This window comes from Brachypodium distachyon, chromosome 5 (genome assembly GCF_000005505.3).
Source record: "Brachypodium distachyon strain Bd21 chromosome 5, Brachypodium_distachyon_v3.0, whole genome shotgun sequence".
Lineage (NCBI taxonomy): Eukaryota > Viridiplantae > Streptophyta > Magnoliopsida > Poales > Poaceae > Brachypodium > Brachypodium distachyon.
Window position 1 is genome coordinate 4847149 of NC_016135.3, and position 23013 is coordinate 4870161.

General features: G+C 49.5%; 1 protein-coding gene and 1 long non-coding RNA gene across 2 annotated transcripts; both read left to right on the forward strand.

Annotated features, from left to right (window-relative positions):
• Positions 1–2620: 2620 nt before the first annotated feature.
• Positions 2621–4182, forward strand: LOC112269324. The gene is made up of 2 exons (XR_002961019.1): positions 2621–3444; positions 3898–4182. It is a non-coding gene; the product is annotated as an uncharacterized LOC112269324 (long non-coding RNA).
• Positions 4183–19218: 15036 nt separating this feature from the next.
• On the forward strand, positions 19219–21864 carry LOC104585521 (skin secretory protein xP2-like). The gene is made up of 5 exons (XM_010242443.1): positions 19219–19499; positions 20229–20645; positions 20724–20902; positions 21127–21473; positions 21580–21864. The coding sequence occupies exons 1-5, from the start codon at positions 19219–19221 to the stop codon at positions 21862–21864; spliced, it is 1509 nt and encodes a 502-aa protein (XP_010240745.1).
• Positions 21865–23013: the final 1149 nt, after the last annotated feature.

The window sequence follows — 23013 nt, forward strand, 5'->3', positions numbered from 1 at the left end:
ATGCCTCTCTCTCATTCTAGCACTAAGTTACGTTCTCAGTCTTGTCACGATGCCTCTAGGGTTGCATAGCTTTTAGTCAGCTCTACTCAATTGCCTTTTGTCTTGTTATTTGTCCTATTACCATGTCACATGCTTGTTTATTGCCCTAGTTGGTCATTAGAAGTCTTGCTCAGATTGCTAGTCTAGTGTCCTTACTTGGGGTTATACAGTTGCTACATCCACATGCTACTTCCTGTATTTAAATTGCAATTATTAAACCGTGACATGTTATTACCTGCAACAAGGCAACGATGGGAGGCCGTGCTCACACATTGGTGATTTGTTCCATTTGTGCCGACCTAAGGACTAAGTTCTCGTTTTCGCCGATCCAAGAAACTTCGTGCTAACCGCTCGTGGGAAAATATATGGCTTCCCACTCGGCCAAGTACTCGTTTCATAGCTCTTCCAGGGACCACATAGTTCCGGCGTTCCATTTGGCATATCACATATACACTGCTGTTGTGTTGGAGACTTGTTAGTGACTGTGCATTCATATAGGACTTGCGGCACTAGTCTGGAGTGGTCATCCTGCGGGCTATGAACCGCTACTAGCTGTCCTCGCAACTCTTGAGTCCGTATGACGCTTCGGCCGGGCTCTCGTTTCGGATAGACTCGGTTGGGTGGTCCCCTGGATTAGTTGTGGGGCTTGGAAACGCTGTGTCCCCCAATCCTGCCAACACACGCCTTCGTGTGTTCCTTCTCGAGTGGCAATAAGGGTTGGACGAACGTGTATGGGTAAATTGGTGCACCCTGCAGGGATAAATCTTTCAGAAAGCCGTGTCCGCGGTTATGGACGACTTGGTTGGTCATTACTTGATCATAGAGAACTTAACCAACTTAATCTCAAAAGCTTGAGTAGTAATTAGCCTTAATCATGGATATGCTTAAAACTGCTTAATTGTGAGTGCCTTTGGATCATTTCCTCACAAGGAGTTGAGGGGGTGATAAGAGGTTGTGTTTGGTTGGTGTTAGTTATTAGGGAATCACCTCACTTAGTAGACGCTTCTCATCCTCTACTTAGACGATGTCATTAGTGTGTCTCTCCGATATATTGCTGCTGCATAACCCCAACATATTATCCATCCTTTGAGACTTCTTGCATAATTAGATTAGTTCTCCCCGTAAGTCTTGCGAGTACTTTGTACTCAGTTGCTTTGCAACGTTCTTTTCTCCAGAGTTCCCAGAGGAGCAGGTGAGTGGTTACTTCGTGGAGTTCAACGACGACAGTTTTGATGTTTAGCGAGCAGATTCCAGAGCAGGGTTATGTGAACTTGTGGCAGGCTTTCTTTTCAGTTTCAGCCTCTTAGGCAATAAATGCAAACTTGTCCGTACTCGGGCCTAATTTGCTTCCGCTGGTGTAATGATGATTGTGGACATGTGTCCGTGAGTTGTAATAACTTGTTATTTCGCTCCTTGTATGAGCTTAACTTCATCTTGTGTCGTAGAGTGATGTCATGATATCATTTTTGTTCCAACCTGCGGTGAACACATTGCGTGTACGTTGTGAAGTGTTCATCGTAGGAAGGCACTAGGGCTTAATCTATACGCGGGTTAGCATTTGGGGCTAAATTGCATAAATTCGGTCCCGGAGTCTCACAATTTGGTATCAGAACCTCGCTGCCCTTAAGTTTCTCCCTGATTAGAAATGGTCGAAGTTGAGTCTAGTAACTATTTTAACCTCTAAACTATTTCAAAAATGAAAAAGTAGACTCTGATTTTTCTTCTTTTCCCACCCACCCACCCTTGTTGTTTTGAAAAATTCCCTCTTCCCTCAGTTTTTAAACTAGGTATCTCGGTTTTTTTTTCCGTAGTTCCTTTTAGTTGGTGGCATTCAAGTTCTGTTGGGGTTTCGTTGTTAGAGAGAAGACCATTCCTTCTTGTTTAGCTCATATCTATAGTGCACAGATAGAGCTAGTTCTTTCAAAGTTCTAATCCTGCAATCACTTTCTTTCAGATGTCGTTCTACACTCCTCGTCCGCAGGTGGTCTTGATGTCCAACTGTGAGACAACCCAAGGTTTCCCTGAGGTGCTCCGCGAGATCATGAGGCACATCGGTTTTCGGTACTAGCCGGAGTACACGGTATTCGAGGATTACCGTGACTTCAACCAGGAGTATTACCGTGCCGTTGTCCGCCTCCACCAAGACATGCCTTCAGACAGGTTTCCAGTGCACAAATGTAACAGTCCGAGAGCAACCTTTTTCTTTTAAGCCCTTTTGGACTGGTTTGTAATTTAATTATCATCATCATCGTGTCATGCTTATGTTATCATAATTATTTTTCCATGTAATTAGCATCATCTCAAATGAAATATTATTCGCTTGCACAAAATGTCACTTCTTTTGTGTTGTCATTTGTGCTTGTCATTTGTTGTGTTGTAAAAACCTAAAATTATTTTATAGAAATCCTAATTTGGTTTGAAAAAATAATTCTGGATTTAATTAAACCTAACCACTTGTCTCTTATTTTTATTTCGAAAACTAATCTTGCAAAATCTGTATTTTGTCTGAGGCTTTTGTTGGCCCAAAAGCCCACCTAACAAAGCATAGTTTTCATAGCCTATAAAACTAATCCCTGACCCCGGCTCTTTTCTTCCTCTCCCTTTTCCTCCAAGCCGCCGCCAGCGTCTTCTTCCTCCCGAAGCAAAGCCTTCCCCTTTGCTTTTCTTCTTGCTCCCAATCTCCATCGTCCTCCCGATTCCTTCTCTCATAGGCGCCATCTCTTTTCCTCTCCCGGGGCTTCCTCCCTCCCTTGCAGGTCTCTCTCCCGCGCGCCCTCGTCCTCTCTCGTTTGCCGCGCGCCGCCTGCTGCCGCGAGCTGCTCCGCCCGCGACCACCTCGCCGCGAGCCTCACGAGCGCCTCCACTTCGCCTGGCTGCCCGCGCCGCTTTGCTCCTCCTTCCTCCAGCAGGCGCCGCCTCCTCGCTGTTGCTCTCTTCGTCATCGACCTCGTCGCCGGCAACGCCCCCACCTGCAGCGCTCCCTACCAACCTTCTCTGCCTCCAGTGCCTGCTCGTCGCCAAGCTCTTTGCCGCCCTCTGCTTCCCCGCCGGTGCCGCCTCCCCTCGCTCCCCGCGCCGTCGACCTCGCCTCCTCCTGCTCCGCCTCCCCTTCCCCAAGCGCTGCCTCGCCTGCTGCCTCCTGGCCGCCTGCCATCGCCCAAGCCCCTGCTGGCCAGCGCCTCTGCTGCTGTACTTGGCTTTGTGTTGTTGATGTGGTGCTGTTGTCGCTGCTGTGCGTGTGCTTCGCTGCGCAGCTGCCCAAGTCCTTGCTGTGCGCCGCGACGACCGATGACCGACGAACCCGGAGACGGAGCTGCGGACCACTACTTCGACTACGGCAACTACATCGCCCACGTGTACGACTACTTCTTCTACTTCGTTGACATCGCGACGCACGTGTCCAAGGTATAACATGCGACTGTCCCGTGAAGCCGACCGTTCTTTGTTGTAGACCCGTAGGTTGCGATTGTTGAAATGCATGTGTTGTATGAGATGCCGTGTATGTATCGATAGTACCCGACCGAGTTGTTTGTTTGGTGTGTCGTTCTTGTTTCAAAGCACGCATCGCATCTGTTCATGTCATAATCATACATGCTAAAATAACTATAACCTTGTTGTTGTAGATAATTAATTAAATGCTCTCTTTGCATATGGAGTTGTATAGATGCTATGTGTACTATATTCAGACTCCATTTAACTTGGTAAATTGTATATTGGATTTACTTTCGGAATCCTTAATATGACATACATCATCCCTATGTCACAACATCATTTTTTGATTGCGCATATCAATTACCTTGGGTATCTTCTATGCTTATACTTTTCTTCTATGTGGTGTATTTGCTTCTTCCTCGCTAGTCTTCAGTTCCTACGACGATGACTACTTCGTGTTCTTCCAGGATTCTTGCTCAATTCCGGGCAATTGAGTACTCCAGGCAAGCAGCCATTCCTTGACCATGTTGTTTATACCCAATGCCTCCCTTTCATTCTTGCACTAAGTTACGTTCTCAGTCTTGTCACGATGCCTTCAGGATTGCATAGCTTTTAGTCGGCTCTACTCAATTGCCTTTTGTTCTATTACTTGTCCGATTACCATGTCACATGTTTGTTATTGCGCTACTTGGTCATTAGAAGTCTTGCTTAGATTGCTAGTCTAGTGTCCTTATTTGGGGTTATACATTTGCTACATCCACATGCTACTTTCTGTATTTGAATTGCAATTATTAAACTGTGACATGTTATTAGACTGTAACAAGGCAACGATGGGAGGCCGTGCTAACGCATTGGTGATTTGTTCCATTTGCGCTGACTTAAGGACTGAGTTCTCGTTTTCGCCGATCCAAGAAACTTCGCGCTAACCGCTCATGGGAGAAGATATGGCTTCCCCCTCGGCCTAGTACTCGTTTCATAGCTCTTCCAGGGACCACATAGTTCGGGTGTTCCATTTGGCATATCGCATATACACTGGTGTTGTGTTGGAGACTTACTTGTGACCTTGCATTCATATAGGACTTGCGGCGCTCTGTCGGAATGGTCCTCTTGCGCGGCCCTGAACCAGTTCTCGACAGGCTCTCGTAACTCCTGAGTCCGTGCGACGCTTCGGCCGGGCTCTCGTTTTGGATAGACTCAGTTGGGTGGTCCCCCTAGATTAGTTGTGGAACTTGGAAATGTCGTGTCGCTCAATCCAGCCAGCGCACATTTGAATGTGCGCACGCTTGGTATTCGTGGATTGGTCGAAAGTGTACGGATAAATTTGTGCACCCTGCAGGGATAAATCTTTCGGAAAGCCGTGTCCGCGGTTTTGAACGACTTGGTTGGTCATTACTTGATCATAGAGAACTTAACCAACTTAATCTCCAAAACTTGAGTAGTAATTAGCCTTAATCATGGATATGCTTAAAACTGCTTAAGCGTGAGTGTCCTTTGGATTTCTTCCTCACAGGGTGTTGAGGGGGTGATATGGGGATTGTGTTGTTTGGTGTTTAGTAAATAGGTTAATCACCTTACACCTTGTAGACGCTTCTCATCCCCTCATTAGACGTTGTTTTTTCAGAGTGTCTCTCCAGATATTGATGCTGCTGCATAACCCCACCATATCCCTCCTTTGAGACTTGTTGCATATTTAGTTTAGTTCTCCCCGTAAGTATTGCGAGTACTTTGTACTCAGTTGCTTTGCAACGTTGTTTTCTTCAAAGGTTCCAGCAGAGCAGGTGAGCCGCTAGCTTCTTCGTGGAGCACGACGTTGGATTCCATGTTTAGCCATGAGATCCAGATCAGGGTTCTGAGACTCGAGGCGGGTTTTCTTCCAGCTTCTTCAGGCCATGCTGTATTCTTGTCCGTACTCGGGAATAGTTCGACTTCCGCTGATGTAATGATGTAATGTTGGGACGTGTGTCCTTTCTTTGTAGTATTTGTTATTCTGCTCCTTGTATGAGCTTTGCAATTACTCTCTTCTGTAGAGTTTTGGCAATGATATTCATGTTGCAAAACCCTGCGATGAGCACATTAATGCATGTATGTATTGAAGTGTTTATTGTAGGTTAAGAACCTAAGGCTTGAATTATGCAAAGGTTAGCAATTTGGGGCTAAATTGCATAATTCCGGTCCCGGGGTCTTACAACAAAGCAGTGGGAATCTGGCATATCATCGAGTTGGCAATCCAACAGGTGGCGTACATGTGCGTGACTCTACTCCGCAGGAAGTACGAAAGGCTGGACAAAGGACCATTCAAGTATATCCCAATTGGCTTCATGACGTGCGAGAACAAGTTCTTCACACTTGCAGGCTTGCCCGACGAGAAGGTTGCAAATGGCAGCTACGATTTCTGCAACTTCGTGACAAGCCAGGAGCACATGATGGCAAACATGTGCGCCGAGGTCGAGCACTACCGCAAGCAGCTGTGGATAGCACTCGGTCACCTCTCCGCCATGGTCGATGCAGGAATGTATGAGAATGAAGTGCGCTACTCTCCAAGACCTCCTGCTCCTGAGTTGACTAATGTGTTCCAAGTGGATGGGTTTACTCCAGCACGTGGCCCACCAAGAGTGTTCGAAAGTACGTACCTTCCGCGTCAGTTCCTGTACGGGAACAGAAGGCAGATGCGTACGTGTTCCCGCACTCTCCGCAGCTACTGCCAAGGTTCTGACAGCTTTGTCATGATAGGTCTCTTGTATCCGTAGTCCCATCTATGGCCACACTTCCTGTGTGATGTGAATGGCATGATGAGTGGTGTAATCTTTTCTTGCTTTGGATGACTGTAATCACTAAATCTTTGGATGGCACTATGTGGTATCTTATTCGTCATGTTATCCTTTAATCCTGTCTTTGATGTTTTACGTCATGCAATTGTGTTTCAACTGTTGAGTAACCATTGTGCAAACAGGATGGCGCCTGTTCATCATGAACCTCCTCCTCCGTCTGAGTTAGGCAACATACTGCTTCAAATGGGACAGATCCTTGAGCGTATGAACGACCAACACAACAATCGTGGCAACAATGCAAACAATGAGGCTTATGACAGGGTTTCCATCAAGGATTTCCTTGCTCTCAATCCAAGGACTTTCTCTCTACCCTTAGAACCACTTGATGCTGACGACTGGCTTCGTGAGATGGTTTGCGCTCTTTGCCTGGTTCGTGTGGCCAATGAGGACAAGGTTTCTTTTGCGACCTACCTCCTCCGAGGTGAAGCAGCCGCATGGTGGGAGAATTTCCAAGCCTCCAAGCCTCGTGATGCAACCATCACTTGGTTTGACTTTCAGGGTGCTTTCCTAAAGCACCACATTCCGGTTGGTCTGATGGACAGAAAGCGGGAAGAGTTATGCAGTCTGACTCAGGGCAAAAATTATGTTCTCGACTATTGCAAGGATTTCAACCGTCTTGCTCGCTATGCTGGCGATGAGATCTCTACCGACTTGAAGAAACAAGAGAGGTTTCGCAAGGGTCTCAGTCCGTCGCTGAAGTATGCTCTCAATCTCATCAGGTGCAATTCCTTTGAAGACTTGGTCAATACTGCTCTGCAAGCTAAGCATGGCCGTGCACAGTTTGAGGATTCTCGCAAGCACTCTTGTGATACTGGGTCTTCTTCCTCAGGCAACAACAATGCTGGTTCTCAGAAACGGAGGTTGTGGGTTCCCAACAACGCAACTGTCCGTCCAGCATATGGTCAGAGGAACGGTGGTCAAGGTTCCCGCCCACCCTCCCAGGCTATCTCTCTCAAGAGCTACAATGGGCAGCAAAGACCCCAGAATCAGAACAGTGCAACCAGAGTCTATTACAAGTGCAATCAGCCATGCCACATTGCTACTCACTGCCCTCTGAATCAGATTCAGGCAGCACCTCGCCCTCCTCCAAGCTAGGCGATGGTTCCAGCTCAGGGAAATCAACAAAGGTCCTATGACAACAACAAGTCTAATGCCAACCGTGCCCGTGTCAACCATGTCAATGCTGAGTAGGCAGAAGAAGCTACCGACGTTGTTATCGGTAATTTGCATGTTAATTCTGTTCTTGCTAAAATACTATTTGACACTAGAGCATCGCATTCTTTTGTTTCGCACTCTTTTGCACTAACAATTGACTTGCAACAAGACACCTTGCTTAACCCTGTTCTAATCCAAACCCCTGGTTCCAAGTCAAGGACAACTAAGATAAGTCGTGGCACCTGAATGCAAATCGGCAATCTTATCTTCTTCGCCGACCTCCTAGCCCTCGGACCCTCTAACATTGATGTCATTCTAGGAATGAATTGGCTTAAACCTCATCAAGCTTTGATAGACTGTGCTGCTAAGTCTGTCATTCTAACACATTCCACTGGCCAGATAGTCACTTTCCACTCTTCTAAGGCCACAAACACCTAGCTCTACTCTCTAAACGCAAAGCCACTTCCAACTTTGGAATCTGTTAAGGTGGTTTGCGAATTCCCGGATGTTTTTCCTGAAGACTTACCAGGTATGCCTCCTGATAGAGCGGTTGAGTTTGTGATCGAACTCGAACCTGGAACTGCTCCTGTTCATAGACGTCCCTACAAGATGTCTCCACCAGAGTTGGCGGAACTCAAAAGACAACTTGAAGACTTGGAGAAGAAAGGATACATCCGTCCAAGCTCCTCTCATTGGGGTTGTCCCACTCTGTTTGTGCAGAAGAAGGACAAAACCGAACGTCTGTGTTTTGATTACCGTCCTCTTAATCAACATACAATCAAGAACAAATACCCACTATCTAGAATCAACGATCTGTTTGACCAACATGCCGGAGCCGTAGTTTTCTCAAAACTTGATCTATGCTTAGGGTATCATCAAATCAAGATCCGGAAGGAGGACATTTCAAAGACCGCTTTGACTACTCGTTATGGTCTTTATGAGTACACAGTCATGTCTTTTGGCCTCACCAATGCTCCAGCTACCTTCTCTCGTCTAATGAATTCCATTTTCATGGAATATCTGGACAAGTTCGTCGTGGTCTACTTGGATGACATTCTTGTTATTCTAAATCCGAGGAAGAACATGAAGAACATCTTCGCCTCATCCTTTCCAAACTTCGTGAACATAGACTCTATGCTAAGTTCTCCAAGTGTGAGTTCTGGCTTCCAGAAGTCAATTATCTTGGTCACGTCATCTCAGCAAAGGGAATTGCTGTCAATCCGGAGCGAATTCAGTACATCATTGGGTGGTCTCAACCCAAGAATGCAAAGCAAATCCGGAGTTTCCTTGGTTTGGCAAGTTATTGCCAACGTTTCGTCCCAAATTACTCCAAAATTGCCAAGCCTTTGACCGACCTTCTCAAGAAAGACAAGTTTGTTTGGACCTCTCAGTGCGAAGAGGGCTTCAAACTTTTGAAGGACAGACTCACTACACCTCCAATTTTGGCTCCTCCAGATACTACTCAACCTTTCCAAATCTATTGCGATGGTCTAGGCGCTGTCCTTTTCCAAGATGGGAAAGTTGTGGCATATGCGTCTCGCGAACTTCGTCCAAATGAACTCAACTATCCGACGCATGACCTTGAACTCGCTGCAGTTGTTTTTGCAATAAAAACGTGGCGGCATTATCTTGCTGGTGTACCTTGTGAGATCTTTACAGATCATAAGAGCCTCAAGTACATCTTCACCCAGCCTGATCTCAATCTCAGACAGCGACGATGGATGGAGTTGATCTCAGAATACAATCTGTCGATTAATTACACTCCAAGCAAAGCTAATGTTATGGCCGATGCCCTTAGTTGCAAATCGGATTGCAGCTCTCTCACAATCAAGGAATTCCCTCCTGATCTTTGTGAGGATTTCAAGAATCTTAACCTTGAGCTTGTTCCAAAAGGTTATCTTGCAAATCTGGTCGTCACTTCTGTTTCATCCTTGGAAGACAAAATTCGTAAAGCTCAGCTCCTTGATGAAGTTGTCAAGAATGTTTCCGATCAGATAAAAGCTAAAGATCCCAAAGCTAAGAGATTCTCACTTGATGAGAAAGGAACTGTATTCTTTGATGATCGCATGGTTGTTCCTAATAATCAAGACATAGGAGATTCTATTCTCAAAGAAGCCCATGACACACCTCTTTCTATCCATCCCGGTTCTACCAAGATGTATCAAGACATCCGAAAGAGCTATTGGTGGACTGGAATGAAAGAGCACATTGCTAGATATGTATCTGAATGTGATGTATGTCATCGTGTGAAGGCAGAGCATCAGAAGCTTGCTGTTCTTGTTCAACCTCTGAGTGTTCCGACATGGAAATGGGAGAAGATTGAAATGGACTTCATCACTGGGTTTTCGAAGTCTCGCAAGGGCAATGATTCAATCTTTGTGGTGATTGATCGACTTTCTAAAGTTGCTCACTTCTTGCCTGTCAAAGAAACAATCTCAGCTAGTCAATTGGCCGAATGAAGCGACCGCCCCCGTACAGGGTTCGATCTCTGTGCTTACCGTGCTAGTCCCTGGATCGACTCACTAGCACACACAGTTTCAAGATGAAATATCGAGATACGAAGGTCCAAATACTTTATTACATCGCATTCATTCAGATTTAAGAGTACTTACAACCTTGCATGACCCGTTGGGTCAGCATAACAAAATAGAGTTTTCAAAACTGGCAGCAGAAAGGTAAAAGCAAATGAGCCACAACTACTCCAAGGTGAGAGCATGTTGGAATGTAAGCACGTGACCCAAAAATCAACGACGAATCTCACTCGTTGTCTGATCCACCTGCATTGTTAATTGCAGCCACTACGTTGTCAATACATTGAATATATTGGCAAGTTCACCAGAGGATATAAAACGACCTACCAAGTACATGAATATTTTGGCTAGGTGGGGTTTGGCTATTTGCATAAAAGCATCAATGTTTCATCCTATCATTTTTAAACAAATAGTTTTACCACTATTGGACAGGGGTTAGACACACCCATGCTCCTAGAAATCTAAAGGACATTGAGTAGACACATCAATGCTCCTACCCAGGTTCAAACCATTCATTTTATTAAGAAATTAGAGTGAGTGAGACTTTCCTTATAGCTCCCAAATCTAGTCGCTCATAATTGTCCGTAACCGGGGACATTGCTAAGTACTTAGTTTGACACGCTCGAGAGGTTGTACACTTTACCCACAAGAAATCGACGTGTTAATCCCTTACTGTCCTCAGGGTAGAGTAGCAACGGCATCGATTACAAGAATTTTCAGAACATAATCCCCAGACCACCTGAGGGACGCGCTCCCACCTACACTGCTACATACCGATGTCACCTCGGATCCAGGTTCATATTTCTTACTCCATCAAGCCAGCCCATATTAGCATGTGGTTGTACTGGAAGCTACTAAGCACTAGTCCATGTTGGAAATATGCCCTAGAGGTAATAATAAATTTGTTATTATCATATTTCATTGTTCTTGATAAATGTTTATTACCCATGCTATAATTGTATTGATTGAAAACTCAAATACATGTGTGGATAAATAAACAAATACCGTGTCCCTAATACGCCTCTACTAGATTAGCTCGTTGATTAAAGATGGTTAAGGTTTTCTAACCATAGACATGTGTTGTCATTTAATAACGAGGTCATATCATTAGGAGAATGATGTGATGGACAGACCCAAACCTAAACATAGCTTTTGATCGTGTCACTTAAGTTTAAGTTCCTTATGTTTTATTATGTCAAGTATTATTTCTTTAGACCATGAGATCATGCCACTCCCTAGTACCGGAAGAATACTTTGTGGGCATCAACCGTCATCTCGTAACTGGGTGATCATAAAGGTGTTTTTCAGGTATCTCAGAAGGTGCTTGTTGGGTTGTATGGATCAAGACTGGGATTTGTCACTCCTTGTGACGGAGAGATATCTCTGGGCCCTCTCGGTAATATAATATCCTAATGAGCTTGCAAGCATGCGACTAATGTGTTTAGTTGCGGGGGGTATTATATTGCGGAACGAGTAAAGAGAACTTGCCGGTAACGAGATTAAACTAGGTATGGCGATACCGACGATCAAATCTCGGGCAAGTAATATATCGCGAGACAAAGAGAATTGGATACTGGATTAATTGAATCCTCGACATAGTGGTTCAACCGATGAGATCTTCGTGGAATATGTGGGAACTATTATGGACATCCAGGTCCCGCTATTGGTTATTGATATTTGATCATGTCCACATGTTCTCGAACCCGTAGGGTCACACACTTAACGTTTCATGTTGCTTGGGTTAGATGAGATAAATGATGATGATATCGAATTATGATTCGGAGTCTTGGATGGGATCCTAGACGCAACGAGGAGCTCTGGAATGTTCCGAAGATAAAGATTTATATATGGAAAGTTGTTTTCAGGGTTCTGGAAAGTTTGGAATATTTCCCGGTTTTGACCGGGAAGCTTCTAGAAGGTTCCGGAGGGATCCGGAGGGTTCCACCTTGAGGCCCACCTATCCCTGGGCTAAATGGGCCTGTGAGGGAGCACCCTGGCCTTAATGGGCCGAGGGGCTAGCCCACAGGGCCCATGCGGCCAGGAGGAGAGTCCTGGCCGCGGGAGAGTCCTGGCCGCATGAGAGTCCTGGCCGCCGGAGAGTCCTGGCCACGGGATAGTCCTGGCCGGCCACGCCTCCTCTACCCCTATATAAATAGAAGGGGGGGCAAGGGAGAGAGACACCCCAAGCTTTCAGTTGGATCTCTCTCCCCTGAGCCCTCCTCTCCTCCTCTTCTCACGCGCACGGCGTAGCCCTGCCCCTGAGAATATTCACCATAGTCACCACGCCGTCGTGCTGCCGGGATCTCGTCTACCTCTCCCTCTCGCTTGCTGGATCGAGGAAGGAGGAGACAACGTGAAGCTGAACGTGTGGATACCAAGGAGGTGTCGTCCGTTCGGCACTGAGATTGATCTCATTGAAAGTTCCACTACACCAACAACGATCTCGTGATCGTAACGCTTAGCGGTCTACGAGGGTATGGTGTTCATGATCCCTCTCGTTACATACATCTAGTATATATATTCTTGGGTTTTCTTCCGCACTTCTCGTAGGAAATTTTTTGTTTCCTATGCAACGAGCCCAACAGTCCAGTCTCTGGTTACCCCGGGTGGCATTCCACATTTGCGACGCTGGTGCTCCCATAGACATGGAGAGGCGACTCATACAAATGGACCCATATAAATGGACCTGACGCCGCATACATCTCAAATACTCAAAGCAGCCCACCCAGAATGGTTCATTAAATTACTTGTTTTACCATACACTAGGAAATCATACTTTACTTCATAATGACCATAATATCACATTGTACTAATACCACCCTCGAATACTAACATAGCATAGCATTGGACTACCTACGATGGCAATTGGTGGTAAGGACATGGCAAGGGTATCCTATCCTACTAGGAGAATCATAGCTAGCATAGGTACAATAATAATCCTAACAATGCAACTAATAAAAATTAGTGCATAATAAAATAATAGGATCATTGTCAAAGTGAACTTGCCTTGGTAGCAGTTGGAGTTCAAACACTCGTCAAAATCGCACGGTTCGCTCTGGGAGTAAGCTAAAATAAATAAGCAAACAAGGCATACATAAACATACAATACAAGCAAAAGAAAATATGCCATGATGCAATGCTAAACATGTGGCATGATTTGGTTGGTTTTATTTGGATAAATAACAAGGTTATATTTCTGGTCCAAAAGAATTAGCAATAAAGATTTATTACACTAGGTGAATTGCAAGTTACCAAAAACAAAAGATTAAAACCCTAAAACAAGGTTTTATTGACAACATCCAACTAATTAAATCAAAAGTTTTATTTCTCTGTCCCAGTGAACAGAGAACATTAAACCAAAATTTTGGGCACTGGTTTCAAGTCAAAAGGATTTTTAAAACAAAAGATATGAATTAAATGGCATTAAAAGCCTTTCTGTGATTTTACTGGGTTTGGACTATTCAAAATTACAATTAAATTATGCCAAAAGACTCTGCAGGCCGAGAGCTTTCCAAAAAGGTGTAGAACATCAAATTTGGTCAAATGGTTTAAAAGATATGAGCATTTGAAGTTCTAGGGGCTTTTCTGTAAAACTGCCATTTAATCTAACCGGGAATTAAGTTTTCCATTTTATGCCGGGACACGTAGCGGCTTCCTATTGGCGCGTACCATTTCGGATCTAACTTAAGTGAGATCGGACGGCCAGATCTACGTAACGGTTCGAATTAAACAGGATCTAATCGTGACCGTTGATCAAGATCAGACGGCTAAGGGAGCTCGGGCTTACCTCCGGCGGCTACTAGGGTTCCGGCGCGGCGCGGCGGCGCGGGGTGTTCTGGTGGCCTTCGGGCGTCGGGGAAGAGCGCGGACGGGGCGGCTCGACCTGGTGAAGAAGATGGCGGCGTCGGCACAGCTCGGGGACGACGGAAACGTCGCCTAGGCGACGGGAAAGTGGCGGCGGCGACGAAGCTTTGGGTCGTCGGCGTTCTCGGGCTACGGAGCACCAAACGGGGAAACGGAGCGCGTCAGAAGATCCGCGTGGAGACGGGGATTGAAGAGTTGCCGGCCATTTGGTCGATGTCGTACCTCCTCGGTGGCGGTGACCAAAAACGGGCGGCGGCTGTGGCGAACTTCGGCGAGAAATCTGGGCAGCGTGGGCACGTGGAATCGAGAGAGCAAGAGGGGGGAAAGAGAGGGGAGGGTGCGGGCTTTATAGGGACGCGTTGGGCAGGCTTCGGGAAGCACGGGATCAGCGGCGCAGTGATGGCGGCGGCGGCGGCGCGCGGGGACTGGCGGCGCGATTCGCGGCGCCTTTCCCTTCGGAGACGAAGGTCCTGACAGGCGGGCCCCGCCTGTCAGCCTCGGGCGCGCGCGCGTTCAGACGGGGCTGCGGCCGGGCTCGGGCGCTCGAGGTAAGGGGGCCGGTTCGGCCCATTTAGCCGGCCGGTCCGCTCCCCCCCCTTTTTTTTCTTTTTCTTTTTCCTTTTTTTTTCTTTTCTGTAAAATTGCCTTTAGGGCCTTATAGATAATAAAACAAAATAGTTTTTGTAACCAAATTTAAACACCAAAAATATGGGGTAGCTTAATAATGCAATAAACCCCTTTCATGCTCAAAAACTTATTGGTTTTAAAATCCAAAACTCAAATGGGTAAAAGAGTAAGGTTTTAAAATGGAGGAAACTCTTTTCAAGCCTTTTTGGAATTCAAATCTTGGTTCAAAAATGTAATTGTGGCATGATGCTCATGAATGCAATGCATATGAAAAGGTTTAAATTTTTTGGGATGTTACACCAAATTGTACACTGCCAGAATTGTCTCTCTCCATGGTGTTCCAGTTGAAATAAGCTCCGATCGTGGAAGTATCTTTACATCCAGATTTTGGGAACGCTTTCAGAAAGCAATGGGCACTAATCTCCTTTTCAGTACCGCTTATCATCCTCAGACTAGTGGTCAAGTTGAAAGGGTAAATCAGGTCCTTGAAGACATGCTTCGAGCTTTTGTCATATCCTTTGGTATGAAATGGGAAGAATCTCTGCCGTTTGCGGAGTTCTCTTACAACAACAGCTATCAAGCAAGTCTGAGCAGGGCGCCATTCACTTTCCTCTATGGTTGCAAATGCCACACTACCTTGAACTGGACCGAGGAAGGTGAACGTCAACTCTTCGGGCCAGATTTGATTCAAGAAGCTAAGGACCAATGCCGTATCATTCGGGAAAATCTGTTAGCAGCTCAGTCCCGTCAGAAGAGCTACTATGATAACAAACATCAAGAGGTGGTGTATGCTCCTGGTGATCAAGCGTATCTTCGTGTCACTTCAATGCGAGGTACACATCGTTTCAATGTGAAAGGCAAGCTTGCGCCTTGTTACATTGGCCCCTTCAAGGTGATCGCAAGGCAAGGCGAGGTAGCTTATCACCTCGAGCTTCCTCCGAATCTCACCAAGGTCCATCCTGTGTTCCATGATCCCAACTCAAACATTGTTTCAAGGATCCTGGTCGTGCAATCGACCATGAGACCATCGAGCTCTGAAGATCTCACTTAGAAGGAGTATCCAGTTCGCGTTCTTGATGTGAAAGAACGTCGCACTCGCAACAAAACTCACAAATTCTACAAGATCCTTTGGTCTAATCACTCTGACAAAGAAGCAACATGGGAACACGAAGATCTGTTATGCGAAGACCATCCTACCTTTCTTATGGATCCCTGAGAATCTCGGGACGTGATTCCTTTTAGTGGGGGAGAGTTGTAACAGCCCGAGAGCAACACTTTACTTTTAAGCCCTAGTTGGACCTGTTTGTAATTTAATTAATGTTGCCATGACATTTACATTTGCATCCATGCCATGTCATGTCTACCTTTGCTTCACATTGAAGTTAAGATCACCACTTCAACTTGTTGTTTAAATCTTGTTGTTGGTTAGTCACATGTTAATTTGGGTTTTGGATTTCTAAATCTGTCCTTGTTAGGTGTTGTCAACATCACCTTGTTGTTAGAGTTTGCTAGAAGATTCAAATATAAATTGGGGGCGCTAGGGCTTCTTCTTCCTCTGCTTTTCTTCTCCGAGCAGTGGGGGCACCCAGCGCCACGTCCTCATCGACAGCGACAGGAGGGCCTCCGCGCCGCCTACTTAGCGCCGCCGCGCCTCCTCTCAACCCTAGCGCAAGGAAACCCTAGACGGGTCCTCCTCCCTCCCTTTCTGCACGCCGCCGTTGCCTCTTTCTTTTTCGAGCCATGAGCGCCTCCGCGTCAAGCCGCTGTCTCCGTCGTCTTCAAGCACGGCTGACCGTGTCACGGGATCCCCTGCATCGACTACTTCCTTGGGGCGCGAGGAATTCCGCAAAGATCGACGACATCCACGCCAAGTTCCTCTTCTTCGTCCTTGGCCACCGACGGGCTTTCTTCAAATTCCGGCGAGCTCCCTCCTCTTCACCGGCCAACTCTTGCTCGATGAGCTTCGCCATGTCCTAGCGCTCTCATGCCCCCTTTTCTCCCTCTCTTTAGCTCCCTGTAGCGCTAGGTTCCTTCGACCGTGCCCGAGACGCTGCCGGCGAGCTTCTGCTCCATGTCGTGCCGGTGCTTCGGGGAGGCTTGCGTGGTGGCCATCGAGCCACCTTGCCTCTATTGAGTCTTGGGACGAGAAAGGCCGAGCCTTTTTGCTCCGCCGTGCTGTGTGGTCGCCGCCGACGAGCCTCTGCCGTGGCCGCCGCGCACGCTCGCAAGCCGCCGCTTTCCTTTGGTTTAAAACAGCCAAGCACCTGGATCTGTTAAGATCCGAACGCTCAGCCCAACCGGCAACCTGTTCCGTCCGTTTTCTGGCCCGAACGGAGACGCGGGTTCAAATCCCCGCCGGCACAAGATTAAACCCCATTTTTTTTGGGTATTCACCGGTCACTGACAAGACCCACCTGTCAGCTACCTGGTGCACTGCTGCGCCCGGTGAACCGAGTCCACGCGTCGGATCTGTTTTTGTTTTCAATAAAGATGTAATGCTTTTGAACTTTCTACAAAGATGTAAAATATTCCTAGAAACTTGTACTTTATGACCATGTCACTGTTTAGTATGTTTGGGCAAAGTGTAGCCACTGTTATCATCTATCTTGCTAGCTAATGGATAATCTATTTCACCAAATGTCTAGAACTCTTGTTTAAGTTGAATGCATCGTCTTTTCACATGCCATGCATCTTGTTTGCGCATCGCACTCTATGTATGCTTATTTATACGTACCTTGTGTGTTTGGATCTTATCGTTAGCGTCTACGCCACATTCCGTCGACGAACCGGGTTCCCACACCCACTCGGACCCCCTCTCTCGGTGCCCAGCGACCGAGGATCCAGGCAAGCAGCCATTTCTTGACCATGTTGTTTATACCCAATGTCTCTCTCTCATTCTTGCACGAAGTTACGTTCTCAGTCTTGTCACGATGCCTCTAGGGTTGCATAGCTTTTAGTCAGCTCTACTCAATTGCCTTTTGTCTTGTTACTTGTCCTATTACCATGTCACATGCTTGTTTATTACCCTACTTGGTCATTAGAAGTCTTGCTTAGATTGCTAGTCTAGTGTCCTTTCTTGGGGTTATACAATTGCTACATGCACATGCTACTTCCTGTATTTAAATTGCAATTATTAAACGATGACATGTTATTACCTGCAACAAGGCAACGATGGGAGGCCGTGCTCACGCATTGGTGATTTGTTCCATTTGCGCCGACCTAAGAACTGAGTTCTCGTTTTCGTCGATCCAAGAAACTTCGCCTAACCGCTCGTGGGAGAAGATATGGCTTCCCCTTCGGCCGAGTACTCATTTCATAGCTCTTCCAGGGACCACATAGTTCGGGCGTTCCATTTGGCATATCGCATATACACTGGTGTTGTGTTGGAGACTTGTTAGTGACCGTGCATTCATATAGGACTTGGGGCACTAGTCTGGAGTGGTCATCCTGCGGGCTATGAACCGCTACTAGCTATCCTCGCAACTCTTGAGTCCGTACGATGCTTCGGCCGGGCTCTTGTTTCGGATAGACTCGGTTGGGTGGTTCCCTGGATTAGTTGTGGGGCTTGGAAACGCCGTGTTGCCCAATCCTGCCGACACACGCCTTCGTGTGTTCTTTCTCGAGTGGCAATAAGGGTTGGACGAACGTGTATGGGTCAATTGGTGCACCCTGCAGGGATAAATCTTTCGGAGCAGGTGAGTGGTTACTTCGTGGAGTTCAACGACGACAGTTTTGACGTTTAGCGAGCAGATTCCAGAGCAGGGTTCTGTGAACTTGTGGCAGGCTTTCTTTTCAGTTTCAGCCTCTTAGGCAATAAATGCAAACTTGTCCGTACTCAGGCCTAATTTGCTTCCGCTGGTGTAATGATGATTGTGGACATGTGTCCGTGAGTTGTAAGAACTTGTTATTTCGCTCCTTGTATGAGCTTAACTTCATCTTGTGTCGTAGAGTGATGTCATGATATCATTTTTGTTCCAACCTGCGGTGAACACATTGCGTGTATGTTGTGAAGTGTTCATCGTAGGGAGGCACAGTGGCTCAATCTATGCGCGAGTTAGCATTTGGGGCTAAATTGCATAAATTCGGTCCCGGAGTCGCACACCCCCCCCCCCCCCCCCCCGCGAATGTCCTTCTCACACTCCAGCCACACGCAAGACCCGACCCACACCAACGAGCCAGTGTTGAGTATTAGAAAGGTAGGCGCCTAGGATAATGCACTTAGCTGCCTGTTCTCATGCCGAACGTATCAGTTCTGCACTTGGAACGCCCGCTGGTACTTGCGACCCACACGTCCCGTATTAGTGAGACCCCGTGGGCCACTGGTACGACAGTCGTCCCCGGGCGTGGGCCGACAGCCTTGAGGCCCCGGTTAGTGCTATCCTTGGTCGGTTGCCGGGCTACGCCCTATCCGACGCGTGGGTCCCGGGGGGAGTATCCCGGTACCCGGCCTTGTGGGCCGCATTCATAGTTCCCCTCTCCTGAGCGAAACGGTCGGGCGCACGATCTCTTACCTTATCCCCCATAATCACCAAGGAGTTAAGGCCACGTCGTGCACCCCCATCTTAATTCCTGATTCTTTAGGGCACTTTATTGCTAATCGTGGGGGTGTCCGTTGAGGCCCGCCATCCCGATAAATACCCGAGGCTGGCGGCGGGCACCCCCCACTGTTTCCTGCTTCTGCCATTGCCTCCCAAGCTCTCCGCGCCCCAACTCCAGCCAAAGTCACTCCCCCACTCCCGCCGATGTCTTCCAAGGGCCAGAACCGACCCAACGGGAGCACCAGCAAGGGAGAGAAGCACGAGAAGGCCGGCAAGAAGGAGCTGTCGGAGCGAGCACGGAAGGATGCAGAGATGCAGGCCAAGTTCGCCTTCTTCTCTCCCAGGTACAACGGTGAGGGTGTGGAGAAGCTGGTCTTGGCGCTCGCCACCAAGCACAATGAGCACGGGCTGACGCAAGTTCTCCCCGTCGGCGCAGAGCGCGACCCGCAGTACTTCAGGATTTTCGGGAGGTTCATCCTAGCCGGGTTCGTGCCGCCGCATTCGTTTTTTATTTCTGCTATCAAGGAGACCTACGGGCTCATCATGGCTCAAATTCACCCCACGTCATTCTTCACATTGGCTGTCTTCCAACACCTTTGTGAAGCATTCGTGGGGTGATGCCGTCGGTGGCTCTGTTTCGCCACTACTACTACCTGAGGGTGGAGGCGAAGGCTCCCCTATCCTCAGGAGTGGTGTTCCGGTTCCGCAACAAGCTCAAGTCGGAGTTCATCCAGCTGGGAAAGAGGAAGATTGAGAGCGAGTGGCGCCGCGACTGGTGCTGGGTGCACACCGACGAGCTCCAGGATTTCCAAAGGGTTCTGACGACTGGACACCCCGCGACCAGAATGACGAGGAGCTGGCCCCGATCTGCGCCAAGATCAAGGTGCTCCGCGAGGCTGGGCTTACGGACACGGACGTGGCACGCCACTTCATCGGAAGGCGCGTGGCTCCCCTGCAGCGGCGCTCACATCTGGCATGGATGTACACTGGGCCGGGTGACCGGACCCGGCTGCAGCGCACAGAACTCTCTCCGGACGAGATACAGTTCTGGATGAAAGGCATCACTGGCGAGGATGAAGCCTTCTGGTTGCCGCCGCTTGGAGCGCACCCGCTCCACGCCGGGATCCCGAACCCGGGAGCCCGGGATCTCCCCCTCTGCGACGAGTGGGGGATCGTGGAAGACCCCTCGTCGCAGCTCTCCCCCCACAACCCAGGCCCCACAAAGGCAAGGAGCCGGCTGCAGAGTCGGGGAAGGGTGGCCAGGACCGGGGCTCCGCCAGGCCAGAGGACTTGGACTCCGACGATTCCTCGCTGGGCATCGGAGGAGACTCGGACGACGACGACGATGACGCTCCCTTGGAAGCTGGCGGGGTCGCGTTGGAGGAGGACGATGACGACGACGACATCCCCGTCGTGAGGCGGTCCGCGGCAGAGCGGGCAGGCAGGCGGGAGGCCAGCCCGCAGCCTCAGGCGCCTCTTGTCAATGCAGGGACTGTGGCCTCTGCCAACAGCGGGGCGGCTGCAGCAGCCATCCCGGCTACCCTGGCGGCTCCGCCAATTCCCCCCGCACGAAGCACCCCCCCAGCGAGGAGCATTCTGCCGAACAGGGTGCTCAAGCTCAACCCACCAGGGTAAGTTTGACGTTGTTCTAAACATTTTGGTTTTCACGGATTTTACATATCTTGCTAGCTTACTTCTGCACTTCCTAGGTCTTCGAGGAAGAGGGGGCAGGCCAGTACTTTGCCGGCGGCCCCAGCCAAGAAACCCCGCCCGGCGTCGGGTGGTGGTGACAAGGACGCCGCTGATGCGGCTGTTACTGCGACGGCAGCTGCCGCTGGGGACACAAGGGTCCCCGACCCGAGCTTGCAGGGCACCGGCCCGGCAGCAGGTAGCGCAAGCTCAAGTACTTCTTTTTCTAATTTATTTTTTCCACTGCCTTCTCACACGGAGCCCCCCGCAGGGCCCATGACGTCCGTCGGAAGCGTCCCGGCGGCGGGCGGGGAGGCGGCTGGCGAGGCCGCACACCAAGCCGCTGACGAGACACGGCAAGGTACAGCCTTCTTTCACTCATCTGCGACATCTTCTAGACTAACGTGGGTGTTCTTCATGCAGTAGCCGGGGATGTCCCAGCTACACCCGCGCCCACCGAGGTGCAGGTAATCGACCTTACTGGCGAGGCCGATGATGATGCTCCGGAGGAGGTTGCCTCCGCCGGAACCCTTCAACAACCTGCCCTGAAGCTTGCCGGGGACGCGACTGCTGCCGCAGGTGACGCCACGCAGACGGCACCGTCTGCGGTGGGTGACATGCGGCAGCCTCTGCCAGCCAGGGCAAACAGCGATGCCCTGGAGAAGCCCTCGAGCCCCCAGCCTGCCACTTTGGACGGGCAAGGAGTGGCGGGACTCAGCCAAGCCGGAGGCGCGTCACCGAACCCTGACGCGGCCTCGGGGTCACAGACGGTTGCGGCGGGGTCCTCCTCCTCCGCCGGATCCGCCTTCAGCTTGGGAGCAGGGGAGCTCATCGGGCAGTCATCGGGTCGGATCACTTTGTCAACATGGACACCAGGTAATCGACAACATCCAGCAGCAACAGCGTATGTTCGTTGATTTCTTCAATGATGCGCAGCAGCACCATGCTCGCGTGGTGGCGGAACTGGGCGCCGCGCTACGGGAGACAGAGGAGCAGCACACTGAGCTACAACGGCTGCGAGGGGAGCTCCAGCAGGCGCAGCAAGCTAGGGCGGCGCCTGCCGTGCAAGGAGTGCCGGAGGCTGAAGTCCTCCAGCAACTGTGGGACCTGCAGCAAGAGCACCAGCGGGAGCTCGACCTAGTGAAGGCCGCGCACACCTAGAGTGAAGAGGAGCACCAGGCGGCCCTGGACTCGTTCCAGGGGCGTCTACGGGAGAAGACGGACTTGCTATCCAACTACTCCCTGGAGATCCAGCACCTCCGTCGTGAGGTCGTAGAGCTGGAGACGACGGCTGTGACGGCAGCTGAAGCCTCGGCGCGCCGAGAGAAGGAGCTGCAAGACCAGGCTCGCTCCCGGGAGCGCGAGCTTGCGGGGCAACTCAAGGCTGCTCAGGATGCTTCAGGGCGAGCTTGACATGGCGCGGCAGGAGCTCCGGCTCGTTGACGAGGACAACACCAAAAAGGCGTCCGAGATCGGCAAGCTGAAGTCCGAATGCCGCGAGCACAAGCTGCAGGCCCCGGAAGCTCGTGGTGCATGCACCGAGCTGCGGGCCTGCAGGATGGGGGAGGTAGCCAGGCTGAAGAAGCTGGCGGACTCGGCGGTGGAGGCGCTGCAGGGGTTCGACATCCCGGTGACCTCCTTCGATGAGGCGAACATCGGCAGCTTCACCTCCTTTTTTGCAGATTTCGTTGGCCGGCTACACAGCCTGCAGAATTGTGTCACGGCTTTCGGGGACCGGCAGGTCGGCCTCGCAGCCGAGCAAGTCGCTGGGCAAATTCTTATCCGGGTCCACTCCGCCCACCCCGACTTTTCGTTCGAGTCGGTCTTCGACGCCTGGTCAGACGAAGAAGAGGCCAAGACCCATCGGGAAGCGGTGCAAGGAGGGGTGGACGAGATGGTGGCGCGGATGCAGAGCAAGGCTGATGAAGCTGAAGCTGCCAACGAAGAAGCCGCCGGAGGAGCCCCCGGCGTCGAGGAGGCATCTGACGCCGACGCAACTGCCCCGGAAGCACCTCCTGCATAGTTATCTGCTCGTTCTTCTTTTGTATTTACTTTCCTGCAAGTGGCGCAAGGCGCCTTGAAACTTACTTTGTGCTAGCCTTTTTGTCATTCTGAATGCTATCCGTGAACTCGTTCGTTTGAGTTTTATCATATCCAATGCCATTTTATTTGCTTTTCCGCTTATGACTAGCTTGCCGGGGAGAGGCTTTGTCTCTCCCGTGCTTTAACCTTATGTATCCGGGGGCTCACCAGCTAGATGCTTGGCCAGACTAGGGACCCGGGACGTACCCGCGGTGCCAACCTAGGGCC

Bases quoted from the DNA above. Each gene is read 5' to 3' on its own strand.
- LOC104585521 (XM_010242443.1), top strand. From the start codon at position 19,219: ATGTCTTCCAAGGGCCAGAACCGACCCAACGGGAGCACCAGCAAGGGA. The intron at 19,500-20,228 runs GTTCGTGCCGCC...CCCACAACCCAG, and splicing joins GGGAGGTTCATCCTAGCCGG to GCCCCACAAAGGCAAGGAGC. The intron at 20,903-21,126 runs GTAGCGCAAGCT...TTCTTCATGCAG, and splicing joins GGGCACCGGCCCGGCAGCAG to TAGCCGGGGATGTCCCAGCT.